The 13,391-nt window shown below is 46.7% G+C and overlaps 1 protein-coding gene across 1 annotated transcript in view; it reads right to left on the minus strand.

Moving 5' to 3' along the window:
* Nucleotides 1-13,391, minus strand: part of LOC119459416 (lateral signaling target protein 2 homolog) — a 52,256-nt gene that overhangs the window by 15,703 nt on the left and 23,162 nt on the right. The window contains exons 2-4 of the mRNA XM_037721207.2: nt 1,778-1,924; nt 1,581-1,712; nt 1,366-1,515 (exon numbers count right to left, since the gene is read on the minus strand). Of these exons, the coding sequence (XP_037577135.1) occupies nt 1,366-1,515; nt 1,581-1,712; nt 1,778-1,924 (429 nt within the window). The remainder of the gene's footprint in view (nt 1-1,365; nt 1,516-1,580; nt 1,713-1,777; nt 1,925-13,391) is intronic.

Consider the following 13,391-nt stretch of genomic DNA (forward strand, 5'->3'; position numbering starts at 1 on the left):
TGCTGCCGTAAGGAACAGTTTATATGGACACTATCCTTTGAAATTACTTGTTTTGTAGCGCATGTACAAATTTGGCTACAAATTATGCCAAAGCATAATTAGGTAAGTGCACGAAACTGCAATACATCTTACTCTTCATGTTTAAGAACCTGAAACATGACAGAGATATCCAAATACACGAATATCTGAATAGACCATATGAATTTTAAAGTATCTAACAAAGATGGCATTCTGTGGTTACCACCAACATGACTTCACTAGCTGAGAATCATTATTTCTTCTCGAGTTTACTATGCCATTATTTTTTTTTCTCTGCCTTTTTTATATCAACAAGCACTGGCTAGATCAGGAGTCCGTCACTACTAAATTGACCCAATGGCAACCAAAGCCAGTCATTTGTCAGGTAAGCAGTATTGTTGGTTTAAAAAGCAATTCGTAGATGACACGAAAGAAAATATATGCTGGACAAGTGTTGAAATGTTAATCGATGGCCCCAGTTGTCCATTTCAACGTAGTTCCAACTTTTTAAAATTTTCAGTTGATATTTGTCAAACATGTGCACATGCCTAATGTGCATTCCGACACTTATGTGCCTTGAAGAGTGCAGTGGGTGCATTTCCTAAATTATGCTGTATCCTGGCAAACAAAATCCATCCTGGCAGCGCACAAGTAGGCAGTGCAAAAAGGAGGAAAAGCACGACAGGTAAGAGTGTGAAAGGAGCGGTGCTGCTCTTTGAATATCTTGGTGTTTCAATTTTTTACACATAAAAATGAATATGCGAGTGGCAGTTAGGAACTGAAAAGTGCTACTTCATACTGTAAATACAACTTATTTGTTAGCATTTTTCAGCATTTATTACTGTAGCATTATACAACTTGTGCAACAATGAAAGTTTGCATACTGTGCCACATACAGTGCAAAAAAATAATTGGAACATAGGGTGATGCAGCCGCATAATATTTTGTAGCCAATTGGTTAAGCATATCTCAATGTTCCTGTCAAAGATGATGCTGATGTAAACAACCCGATGAGAAAAGAGTTCCCGAAGTTGGCAAAGAATGCTTTCCATTAAAAAGGGTTAATGTCAGCTTAAGTTGAGCCCTCCCTTTCAAGCTGAGCGTAGTATGCAAGTGATCTCTAAATGCCGCAGGCACCACCAGGTGCCATATGGCAGAGAGAAACTATATCCATGAGTCATTGACTGCTCTACTAACTTGCAGGCAGGCATGGGTTCAGATGTGCAGGCCTGCACATATCAACAGTGGTGCATAAACATCAGGAACATGGCAATAAGTACAACGGCCACTTCAACTTAAGCAGTCTCTTGAGACTACAACTTTCAATGTGGAGAACACATAACCTACCTTCTCTGGGTACTCATGTGGATTGCGAAGGCACTGTTCACGTAAAAGGCAGCGAACGTTGTCCAAAGACCTTGTAAGAGCCCTTGCCAATGGCCGCATCTGTGAGCTCTCCTGTTCCCTGTTCATGATGTTTGAGCCAGCGGCAAGACACTGCAGTTCAGAAAGGAATAGTGCTTACACCAGAATCACATTACCTTCCTAACAAGTTCTCGTACCTCAGCACCAAACCAAAGCAGGCCAGACATGTTTTCCTGCAGCACATCGTCAGGAAACTTGGCACGAAAGTCACGATTCGCCCGTGCATCAGGGATGGCTTCATCCATGATGTCATGGCAAATCCCTAGCACCTGCGTATGGTGGTAAAAGCCCCTGTTGCTTGACATGGTTAAAACAGCAACAAACTGTGCCTTACCCTGTCCTGACAAACACGAAGCTGGTTGATTAATGCAGAGCATCGGTCTGGGTCCTTTCGGCCATCAAAGCTGTCCAATTCAGTAGCCACTAGATTGAGCTCTTGATCGGCCCAATAGAACTGTGCAAGAGCTGAATTATCCTCCTTCTGCACGTGAAAGTAAATGCGTGACATATTTTAAATATCTATTCACCACAGAAAATGCACACAGAAGAAAACACACAATAGCAAGCAGCTGAAAAAAAAAAAAAAAAAAAAAAAACTAAGAAACACTGCAGCTAATTTGGTAAATGTTTCAGAATACATAACTGTCACCACCAATCCATATACCTTTGGAACTTCTAACATTTAAAACACGCAGGCTATGCAATATTTTAACAGATCTATGCCACTGTCAATAGGTACACAGATGCTCACTCAGTTTAAAAAATGTTCTTGTCTGGAAAAAAAAGAGAGAGAGAGCACACTGATCTTGAACTCCCAAAATTCACTTTACTCCTACTACCAAACAGATACCTTTTATGTTTTTACAAGGACTGCCTCAGCACACAACTTAAGCTAAATGTGTGGAACTTTGCACATATTTTTTTTTAATTCAGAAAATTTCTTTATTCATCTATTTTTTTTCTGAATTGAGACTCTTTCTGGTGCTTTGTTAGGTACGTGTCTGCTTTACCAGAATATGTAATAAAACTAAGGCTCACAAATGCACATATTTCTCCAAGATTTTCAAATATGTTATATTTATTGTTTTCATTTTGCTGCAAAAACAACATGAGTAGTATCATACCATGAAGTGTCTGCATATTATAATGCAATGCTTTTGCTGTAAAGACCAAAAATTGTAAGTTTCCTTCTGTGCTCAATGACACTGAAGACTAAAAATTATGTGGAAGAAAAGATCTAGCTCTCTCTTTTTTATTTACAAATAGTATTTGCAACACAGCTGCAATAGCACTGCCTCCAATATTTTTACGGCAGTTAGAAAATGGAAAAAAAAAAAAAAAAGTTCATCAGTTCATAAAACAAATATTGAGGCTAGACAATAAGGTGGTTGGCCACAATAACAAACGTATGGCATGACCCGACCACATATAAAAAGGTATTTTGTGAATGTTTCAGGTACACAGATATGCATAGGCTTTGGATGCAAGTTTACACACTCTACATAGCATGGTATTTGGTCCATAAGAATCGGCACACAAATGGTCTAGAAGCAGAGCACCTTAGCATTAGTTCTCATAGCTGTGTTGTATTATGGATTGCTTGACAGTGTGTCACGTTCTGTGATGCACACACCCACTGTTTTTCTTCTCGGAAGTTTTTTTAATGTTGTAAATAGGGGGTTGTTTTCTACTTTTATGGGTTCAACCACATTAATTTGGAATTAACCAGTATGCCAATGCCCTTCCTGTGTGAGCTTGTGAGAGCTTTCAGCAACATAAATAAATAAATAAATAATAGTAAGAATGGCAGCTATAACTTGTGGGAAAAGATACCAACAACCAATGCTAAAGTTTATGAGAGATCAACTGCTTTTTTCTTTATTACCAGCCTAGATAATTGCAAATAAATATAAATGAAATCATGACATGGTGCCACACAATGCGACAACCAAATCATTATATGAGCCAATTTTTTATGAACAAACGAACAAGCAAGCAAGCAAGAAAACAAACAAATGCATAAAATAAATAAATAAAAATAATGCAGATTCAATGCGCATTTTGGAATCTACAGGAAGCACAGCTTTCTTGAAGTGGCTAGTTACTGTAATGCCGTAATAATGTTAATCTTCTGCAACATGTTTTGCATCAGAGCAATTACGTGCGTGCTTGGCAAATCAACAAGACGTGAACCCCTCCCCCACACCATCATGCCCATCTCCGGGAACAGACCAGTTTACTCTTGCACTATCTCCAGGACTGCTCACCGAGGCCGACTGAGCAGACGCGCCGAACCTCAGAAAAGAAGGCAGACAATTAAGCTTCGCTTTTTAGTTGCTGCAATGAGGATATTTACGTATCGTTTGTTGTAGCTATGGCACATCTGTAGGGGTAGTACTTATGTTACAGTTCACTGCACTTGTGTGGCTACATATAAGCCGATGAGTTGCTCTCCTGTGTTTAGCGGGACGGAAAGATTCACTGTACGGCCACTCTGCAGAGGTTTACTACATTACTGTACTGTGCGGAACAGCGTCTGACCCTATTTTCCGTTCGACAAACGGCGCAGTCACGTACAAGGCACGGGATTATCGTGTGGCCGATTCTTTAACGTGCAGCTAAGTGTCTCCACGCAGGCGCTCTCGTATGCCGCTTCGGTCGGAATGCGGCTGCTCAAATAGGATGCCGTGCTCCCAGAGCAAAGTTGGACGGACACGTTTGTGTCCATCACAACGGCCACGTAGAACACCGTATCAAGCGACAGGCAAACGCGTGTCACGGCAGCTGACGTGACCCGGAAGGCCGGCACGCCGCTCCGGGACTGCCGATTATGAAGCCCTCCCCTCTTCTTATTTTCGGGGGGCAGTGCAACGCCGGCGGCAACACCGCGAAACGGGCGCGTGACAAGTAGACCCGTGCGACCTTGCGGAAGTGGCGCCAGGTCAGTGGAACTCTGAAAGCGGGCCAACCGGTCTACCATCGGCAAACACCCTCCCCAGTTACGACAGGCCGACCACGTGGCGCCGCTCGACTAGGCACGCGCCGCCGCTCACGGGCTCTCGCTGAACACACAGCAACCATTCGACAAGAACAGCGACAAGAACGTTACGAGACATCGCGGTTCTCCAAAGCACCCTCGCACCGGCACCGCTTGTCGGGGGGAAACGCACTAGAGAACGCTGGACCGCTGTGGCTTCAAGTGCAGTGAGTGGTAGCTCCAAAGCGAGTACCTTAAGGGTATTTCTGCTGCATTCAGTCAATGACAGGATTCTTGCACCTACTGAAACGTCCCACATTTCTAAAGCCTTCGCAATTCTCGTGTGCAACTCGTCCCCCCCCCCCCCCAAAAAAAAAAAAAAAAAAAAACAGTGTAGACAATGCCTGGTATCACTGTGCGAGTTCCCTCCAAGCTTCAGTGCATCAACGTTTCAGACCAGTACCATTTCTTTATTTAAGATTTTCAGCAGGACTACCAGACCGGTTCAACGTGACGTGGTGACGTCGCCAAAAGCGTCGCACTTTGATATGTTAACGGGCACATATGGCGCATGGCAATGCGCACCTTCCGAGGCCCGAATCACAAATGCGACAAGTTCCGTCACTGCCAACGTGAGGGACGCGAAGGTCGTAGGGTTGTAAACAGACCACACCTATTCGCTCTCTACACTTTGGCTGTAGTGCAACGTGCGGATGGTAGCCGCGAACAAGACCGCCGAGCAGGATAGAATTAAAGCAGCGACGCCTCGATTCCGGATAGCGCAACCTTGGCTGCGTACGAGCTCGTCCGATCAGTGCCGCTGGCGGCACGCCGAGACCCGCTTCGATTCGAGCCGGATAAAAGGCACGGGATGTCGAGCGCCACCACCAGCGGCGGAGGCTACGCAATACCTCATCGTGACGCAACGGGGCCTCTTCCGAGCCGGTCACGGTTTCTTCCACGTGCACCGACGCCGCCACGATAGCGCGCCAAGGCTAGTAAGACTTGTTCATCACTCACCGGGCCACGACCTTGCGGGTCGCGCTCACCTGGCCGAGATTAGAGCCAACCACTCGGCACGTCCATCTGCCTTTCAGAAAGCAGGTTTCGCTTTCGCGCGTGTCGTCTCTCGCCGCGAGCTGTGGCTTAACAGCGGAAGAACCAGCAGAACAAGCACGGCAGAGCGCAAAACTACAGCTTCGACTTTTTGCTCAAAGTGGACTCTTCCCTGGCTAACTGACGCACGATGTTGAACGTAATTGATAACAACCACGGGCCAGAGAGAGAGAGAGAAATGATTCGGCCCTCTTCCGGCTGACAGATGTAAATATATAAGGGACGCTTTTAAAATGACATTTTCACCGACTCGTTTGCAAGGACAACAAATTAGAACAGGAAGACCCGCAGCGATCACGGAAGAAAAATCACATATGCTCTACTAAATGTTCCGATTCCAGGCTATAGTGGGATCGCTCATGGATCGCTCGGCCAACGATTCCTCCGTATAAAAATAAAATAAAATTCTGGGGTGTTACGTGCTAAAACCATGGAAGCAACAAGAAACGTACCAAACTCAACCCGCAATTTGACCGATTTCACTGCTTTCACCACGCCATTATTACTCTAAATGTTACCGATGGTTCTTGACGGATTACCTGCGTAAGGTGTCTTTTTCGCCGGCATTTAAGGCACGGATGGAAACGGGATCCGTGGAGTGAAAGCCTCTCGCTCCAAGTTAGCAAAAAATACGCGAAAAAAATCTATCACGGCAGCGACACTGGTCCGCGATGCTGAATCGGCCTATGTGAGAAGATATATGCGCTTTTGTGCTTTTCCACAGCACAGAGAGCAAATGAGAGGGAGAGCAGGACAGGCACAGCCAACATGTGCGTCACCTTCGTCTTCACGTGAGAACAATAGGCACATATTAGCACACAGAAACACGATTGAAATCGACGGCCTAGACACACAACAGCTATTCCGGATCCCCGTAAATATCAGCCACAGTGCTTTGCTTCTGCATTATCACAAGACCACCGGTTCAATTCACAGAGGCTGCATTCTCATGGGGGCGGAATACCAAAACACCTGTGTGTCCCTCACTCTAAAAGTTTTCGGGATCCGAGTAAATCTAAATTTCATCGCAGCCTAGGCACAGACCCTTCAATCGAAAGGTAGAGTTGATACTTCTCCGTACAATCATCACATTCCTGACATACATTTCACACTCTGTGGTGAAGTGGCGAGAAAATTTAACTTAATTCTCATTTTCCGTGCACCGAAATATTCCGAGGGCGGCTGTACGTATATTTCGGTGCAGGTTAAACAAAAACAGACTGTCAGAATTACATATTATTGAAGGGGTACGGATATGGGACCCCGTTAAACACATATACTAGATGAATTAAATTACAAAAGAGGGGATTTTAAACTGTCGTTGGCCGTGGACATATTAAATTTCGCAGTATAGTTACAGCGGCGACACACAACCCACGCTTCAAAGGCACTGTTCGACGCGGGAACCGGGGAACGAAATTCGAAGCGCCGCCAACAACTGCGGTTCCGGTATCAGCAGACTGCGCTTGTGGTCAGTAGCAGTTTTTCCTTCCCCCTCCTTTCTTTAGTTACTTAAAATAAACAACCAACTACTACTACAACTGTCACTGTGCGTTGTCCGAGCTCGACACTAGTACACTGATATCAGAATGCTTCTGCTCCCGTCCGTGTCGGACACCATGTCCTCGTGCACCGATGATCAAGGGACTTCAGGCGCGATATTAGTGGCGCCAGCGCGCTGCAGTTACACAGTGCTCTAAGGAAAGAGTGGCATAATAGTTGCTGTGCCGGTAAAAAGTACGGTGTAGGGTCACAGAAACGCGCGCAGCATTCATCATTCGCGGCAGGGTGCCTCGTTGCGCGCTCTCTCTCTGCTGCTCGGGGGAGAGGGAGCGCATTGAGGCACCAATGATAAGTGCTACTCCTTTTCACGTTGTTGTGGCCGCGTTCATAAACTTGAATGACCTGCCAAAACCCGCTGGGACCGCAGGTACACCAATGATATTCGTCAGTACGCAGCCCGAAAAAACACAAAGAAACCCATGAAGCGTTTCCGTACTGCCAGCGACTCAGTGAACTCCGGGTGCAAGCAAGTGAAAAGTGGTTTTGCATGGGTATACGAAAGTTTTAGAACGCATGTGTGTGCTTTGGCCATGCATCAGTTTTGCTAAACTAGCCAGCCTACCTTCACTTCTACGGTTGGAGTTGCTCATGATCAGTTTGTGCCTTTCCTATGCATGGTACTGTTGTCATTCATTTTGCGCAACTGATGGCAGACGTCAGTTTTCGTTCACATGCACCCTCCAATGTTTCTTAAAACGAGATCACCTTGCTAATCCCCACGAAAAAATAAAAAAAGCGCAAATCGATTAACGCATTTAGCGTTTTTTGAACAAAAATATCCCCCTCCCCACCACACATTCTCCGGCACGGGCTGCATATTTTCTCTATCTCTGCAGTCGTTTTAAAGGTGAAGAGCCACGAGTACAAATGAAGGGATGCTTTAAAAAAAAAAAAAAAAAAAAGTCTTCATTGAAGTGTAGATGTCCGTGACAGCTAGATAGACAGAGGTTAAAGATCACAGTTTTCGCAACGAACTTTTTTGCCATTAATTTTACAGCACGCCCATACTGAACGAGTTTGACGAATCTCGGCAACTACGGAACAAAACTACATTTCAGCTGTCTCTCCCCACAACCTGGCTTGTGCGAATATTTAACATATCTACTACCAAACCTGCTTTCTGGCTGTATCCCGATGGTTCCAAATCTACAGATTTGTATGAATGTCTACGTATTTTTTGTGTAGTATAATGATCTATAGAGAATTAAGAAAAATACATATATTTTTTTTTTTGTCAGCGTGATTTGTATTGTTCAGCCGCGAAATTGCCCGAACCGACCGTTCTTGCTAAGGGAGTCATTTTCCTATATCTGGCTATGCAAAAATATTTCCGCATGCATTCCATGGATGAAAAACGATCTGCGGGAAAATCCGGTATACCCTTTGCAGCTTTTTAATTTTTTTTTAATTTTTTCATAACATGTTCCGAAAACATGCGAACAGCGAGGTTATCTGACACTGCAGGCAGCCGGCGAAGGCTAAACTTTTCGCCGGCCTGGCGCTTTCACATTGAATTCCAAGCTTCATTTAATGTGTAAAGAGTATTGCGGATGAAGCGGACATGAGCGCATTTCTCGTGCGTCAACGAATTGCGCGGATCTCTGACGGAAAAAGCGGCAGGTGCACCGGAACTGTGACATCACCGCCGCACTGGCTCAGCTCCGTTAGGGTTTCCGACGCCAGCTTTCCTGCAGCGTGAACACGTCTGCCGAGCAAGCCTGAAGGCCAAGCCACGGTGTATACGAAAGGAGGCAAAACAGAAACAAACGAAAGGCGTCCTCACGCACGAGGTAAAGCAAGTTTGTATGGGTGTTCTGTGGTAAAGCCATGCTCGCTACTGCTGGGCTGCCCTTCAAGCGGACATCAAAATGTGTTCTCCGTCGCAAACTGAATCGATGACGTTTCTCTTGCACGACAATGCACACATCCTAACAGAAGTTGGAAGCTGGCGCTATTCGCGTCGCCCGAGACTTTTTTTTTTTTTTTTTTTTTTTTTTGTCCTACTAACTTGCCCATATGGATGTTATAGATTCACGATGACCCACCAACTTAGTTCAAACATCCGCTACTCAGCGTTCCCAACGTCGTCATGAACCTCAAATGGAGCAGGAAGTTGCCGTTTCGCAGCAAGCAGAGGTAAGCGGCTGCTCAGGACTACAAATTTATCAAAGCAATTGACGTATTCTGTCCCGTGGCTGAGTGTGTGAATGGCATGCTCATTTTAAGAACGTCACATCGCAATCGCAGTTGAAAAACTAGGAAGCAGTGCTGCCAGATGGCAGAATTTCACGGGAGATAAAAGGATAAAGGCATAACGAAGACACCAGCCGGCCGAGTTTTAATGAAGACAGTGACAAAACAAACATCTCCGGAAGAAACGCTTCTGACAGTTGTTTCCTTACAATGGCACCGCGCCGGTACACGAGGCACTGTCGCTTCAAGAAAGTCATAACTGTGACAACGGAACTCTACTGTGTCCCAGGTGACATCTTCAACAATTTCAATTATCTGCTATTTAAAACAGCTGGGACTAATCTGGTGAGTTACGAAGATATTTTGCCTCAGCTGCGCTTAAAGCCACCGTCTTGGAACATGGTATGCAAAACAGCGTAAGCAGTGCGCTCGCTATCCGCGAATGCAATCAAGAAACGGAAAGCTGATAGTTAAACGCTATTCAAGTGCCAGCAAAGCAGTAATTTTCGACTCTCACTCATACCGCAAAAAGTTTCTGCGCAGTACTCGCAAGAATTTAGATATTACAAGGAAATAGCGAGCTATACTATTCAGTGTCATAAAAGGTATTTATAGCACAGGAAACTACAGGACATGGCATCGCAGCATGCTTGGTAAAACTGTCTGATCGCAATTAAGAGAAACGCGTTAAGACTGCGCTGAACGTTCAGGGCATCTAAGCCCTTCAATATAAACTCAGTCACTTCACAATCTGATTGCAACACTGAAAGAAAGGTTCAGCTAACGAAGGCTACCCGCAAAAACGACGCCACGACGGTTCTGGGACGCCTGCTAGCGAACCGTTAAGAGCTCAAGCTGCGTGAACCCGATCCTTTGACTTGGTGGTTCCGGTTCCTGGGTCGCGTAAAAGCGCCGCAATGGTGCTTTTGCGCGTGTCGGCTGCAACTGTTTAAGCTTCAACGATTTTTTTTTTTTTTTACTACAGAAAGCCAACCAGAACCAACGCTCACGTTCTATACTAATATTAGAGTATAAAGGGGTTATGTCATATACACAGATTGCTCTCGGGGTTAACTTCTGGAACACGCGAGACACAAGAAAGCTTCGAACACCCAGCGACAGTGCTCAGCCGACACGATTCCTGAGGAGGACAAAGCAAGTGGGTATTTGTTTCATTAGGAAGACTGAACGAAACTGCGGCACACAAGCGAGGTATTTACACAAACACTAAAACATCCCTCTTTGTGTCGCCGTCTTTTGTGACATCCAGCCGCAGAGAAACGCAGTTTCTCGCCGCCTGCCATAGCAACAGAAGGAGTCGGTCCGAAACAATTTCCTGGAGTATTCACGTGAGCGACTTCACAATGGCCAGGTGCTATACAGATAACTGCAGGTCGAAGGGGCGTGCATTCACTGTTGCCATGTGTGCGCGCGAGCTGAAGCAATCTGCTGAAGACCGTGCGCATGTAAGGCGCACATATGTGTCAGCAGTGGGAAACAACAAATAAAGCAAAAAAAAAAAAAAATAACAGGACACCCACGCTTAGCGCCACACGGCTAAAAAGCCACACACCTTGTGCAACATAGATGAGAATATATATATGACTGCGGTCGGAATCCGGAGACTCACACCGGGATATATGTTGACGCGGGTGTCGAAGAGGCACAGCGGTCTGCCACGGCGCCCTGTAGCGCCCTCCAGATTGATAATCGGGGAAGGCCGACACTTGCTGCTGCCGCCTGCGACAATACCTGGCGATATGTCCACGGATTCCGCAGCTAAAGCAAACAGGTGGCACCCGGTACACAGGGTTGTTATAAAATAGGGTCTGAGGCTGGCTGTATTGGGGAGAAAGGCGTTGGGGTGGTGCAGCCTGACGGCGTTCGAAGTTAGGTGAAGGATGCCAGAACTCCGATCATCACGCAAGGGCTGATGTTCGCTGTCCGTTTGCAGTTGGCAAAGTACCGGCTGTGCAGGACAGCGTGCATCAAGCGTGGATTGCTGGTATTCCCGTGGTGCGTCTCTTCCTCCACCTTGTACTTGAAAGTGAGCCAGTTCTTCTTTAATGAGTTGACGTACTAACAAGGCGATGTCGTGGGAGGTAGAGATGTCCAGGCTTGCGACAGTGGTCACTTTGTCAAGTCTTCCAAACTTTGGGAATACTCGTCGCGTCTTCAGCACCTCAAAAGCACGGCAGTGACGTCGTAGATCTGAAGGGGTACGCAGGTCTTCCTTTGAAATAAGATAATTGTAGACATCTTCAGCGATGCCCTTCAGGAGATGCCCAATCTTATCTTCAAATTAAAATTAAATTGTGGGGTTTTAAGTGCCAAAACCACGATCTGATTATGAGGCACGCCGTAGGGGGGGGGGGGGGGGGGACTCCGGAAATTTGGACTACCTGGGGTTCTTTAACGTGCACCTAAAAGTACACGGGTGTTTTCGCATTTCGCCCCCATCGAAATGCGGCCGCCGTGGCCGGGATTCGATCCCGTGACCTCGTGCTCAGCAGCCCAACACCATAGCCACTGAGCAACCACGGCGGGTCCAACCTTATCTTCATCCGACATGTCCGTGTTCACAATTCTGCAGTTTCAATACTTCTTCAATGTAAGTTGTGCATGTTTCCCCGGGCAACTGTGCTCTTCGCGTAAGCGTATGCTCAGCTTTCTTTCTTTTTGAAAGTGAGTCCCCGAAGCAGCACTTGATTTCCTCAACGAACCTTTCCCACGTAGTCATCGTGCTCTCGTTGTTATCAAACCAGAGAAGGGCGGTTCCGGTGAGAAAGAAAACGACGTTAGCAAGTCGCGCCGTAGAGTTCCACCCATTGTGACCGCTTACCCGTTGATAATACTTCAGCCAGTCGTCGACATCCTCATCAGCTTTACCGGAAAAGGTGCGCGGTTCTTTCTGAGGGATCCAGCAGATGACTTGCATGGGGCGCTCACTATAATCTTGCATGCTTGTATCATGGCTGCCGCCAGCTGCTTGCGGTTCGTTCATGTCCGTGTCTTCAGGTGGTAGTCCGACCAAGCGCCGGCTTCGTCGGAGGGTGCGGAGAAGAAGGTTGTCCAGAGCGATTACCCAGCACCTCCACCAAAGTTGCTGCGGGTGAGATGGGTTTACTTACAAGATGATCGAGGGGGCGTAGAGACTAGATCGCAGGCAGTCAGGCATTTCTCTACACCGCGTGCACTTCTTCCATCTCCTCTTCTTCGGTTCGGTTATTAGAGGTCTCGAAGATCGGTCTAATATATGCAACACACATCAGACAAATCGGGAGGACTGGCCGGAATTCAGGAGTCTCCCAGACAAATTGGGAGAGTTGACAGGTATGGAGATGACAGCATGAAAGTCCACTTCCCGTGGAGTGCACGGAATGGCTGTGCAGTGATTTGTCTCTTGCGCAGTGTGAGCTGTGTGCGGCCAAAGTCAAGGCCACAGTTCCATACTCACAACAGCCCAAAAATATAAACAAACGAGAAGACAAGCGCCCCTGTTGTGTTCTCACTTGTCCTTATCGTTCGCGCTGCTCTTAGAACGGAACCTAACCAACTAGCCCAACTAAACACGTTACTCAAGGCCACATGGTTGTCGGAGATCAGACCGCTATAGCGCAGGGTCCGCATTTTGATTTTGATCCCCCCGACAGCAGCCCCCCCCCCCCCCCCCCCCCTCATCTTGACGTAGTTGAAAATGCTAGTAAAGGTTAATTCAAACGCCGGGCCGAATCGCTGATTGAATCCGCAGACAAACGTGAAATGGCTGAGCGGGCAGAGCTGTAACGCAATCGCCTTGCTGTATCAGTTCGCCTGCGGCGCCCGTGTGCGCGACGTGAAACTGAGACAGTGAGCCACGCCATGCTCATCCGCGGACTGAAAAAGCGATTTGGTCCGTCGTGTGCATACAACTTAAAGAGTAACACGAACTGCTTGCTCTGGCCACGCTCGATCCATTTAGGTTTTATGAGTGGGGTCAGAGCAGACACGCACGCTGATGTCGCCAGCGTTAGCTCACTGATTGGTTGCATCCGTTCGCTGCGCGCGATCCAAGAGTCTGGATGTTGCGTCAAAAGGCGGTTCCTGATGACGAAACTTC

This window comes from Dermacentor silvarum, chromosome 1 (genome assembly GCF_013339745.2).
Source record: "Dermacentor silvarum isolate Dsil-2018 chromosome 1, BIME_Dsil_1.4, whole genome shotgun sequence".
In the NCBI taxonomy this organism is placed as follows: domain Eukaryota; kingdom Metazoa; phylum Arthropoda; class Arachnida; order Ixodida; family Ixodidae; genus Dermacentor; species Dermacentor silvarum.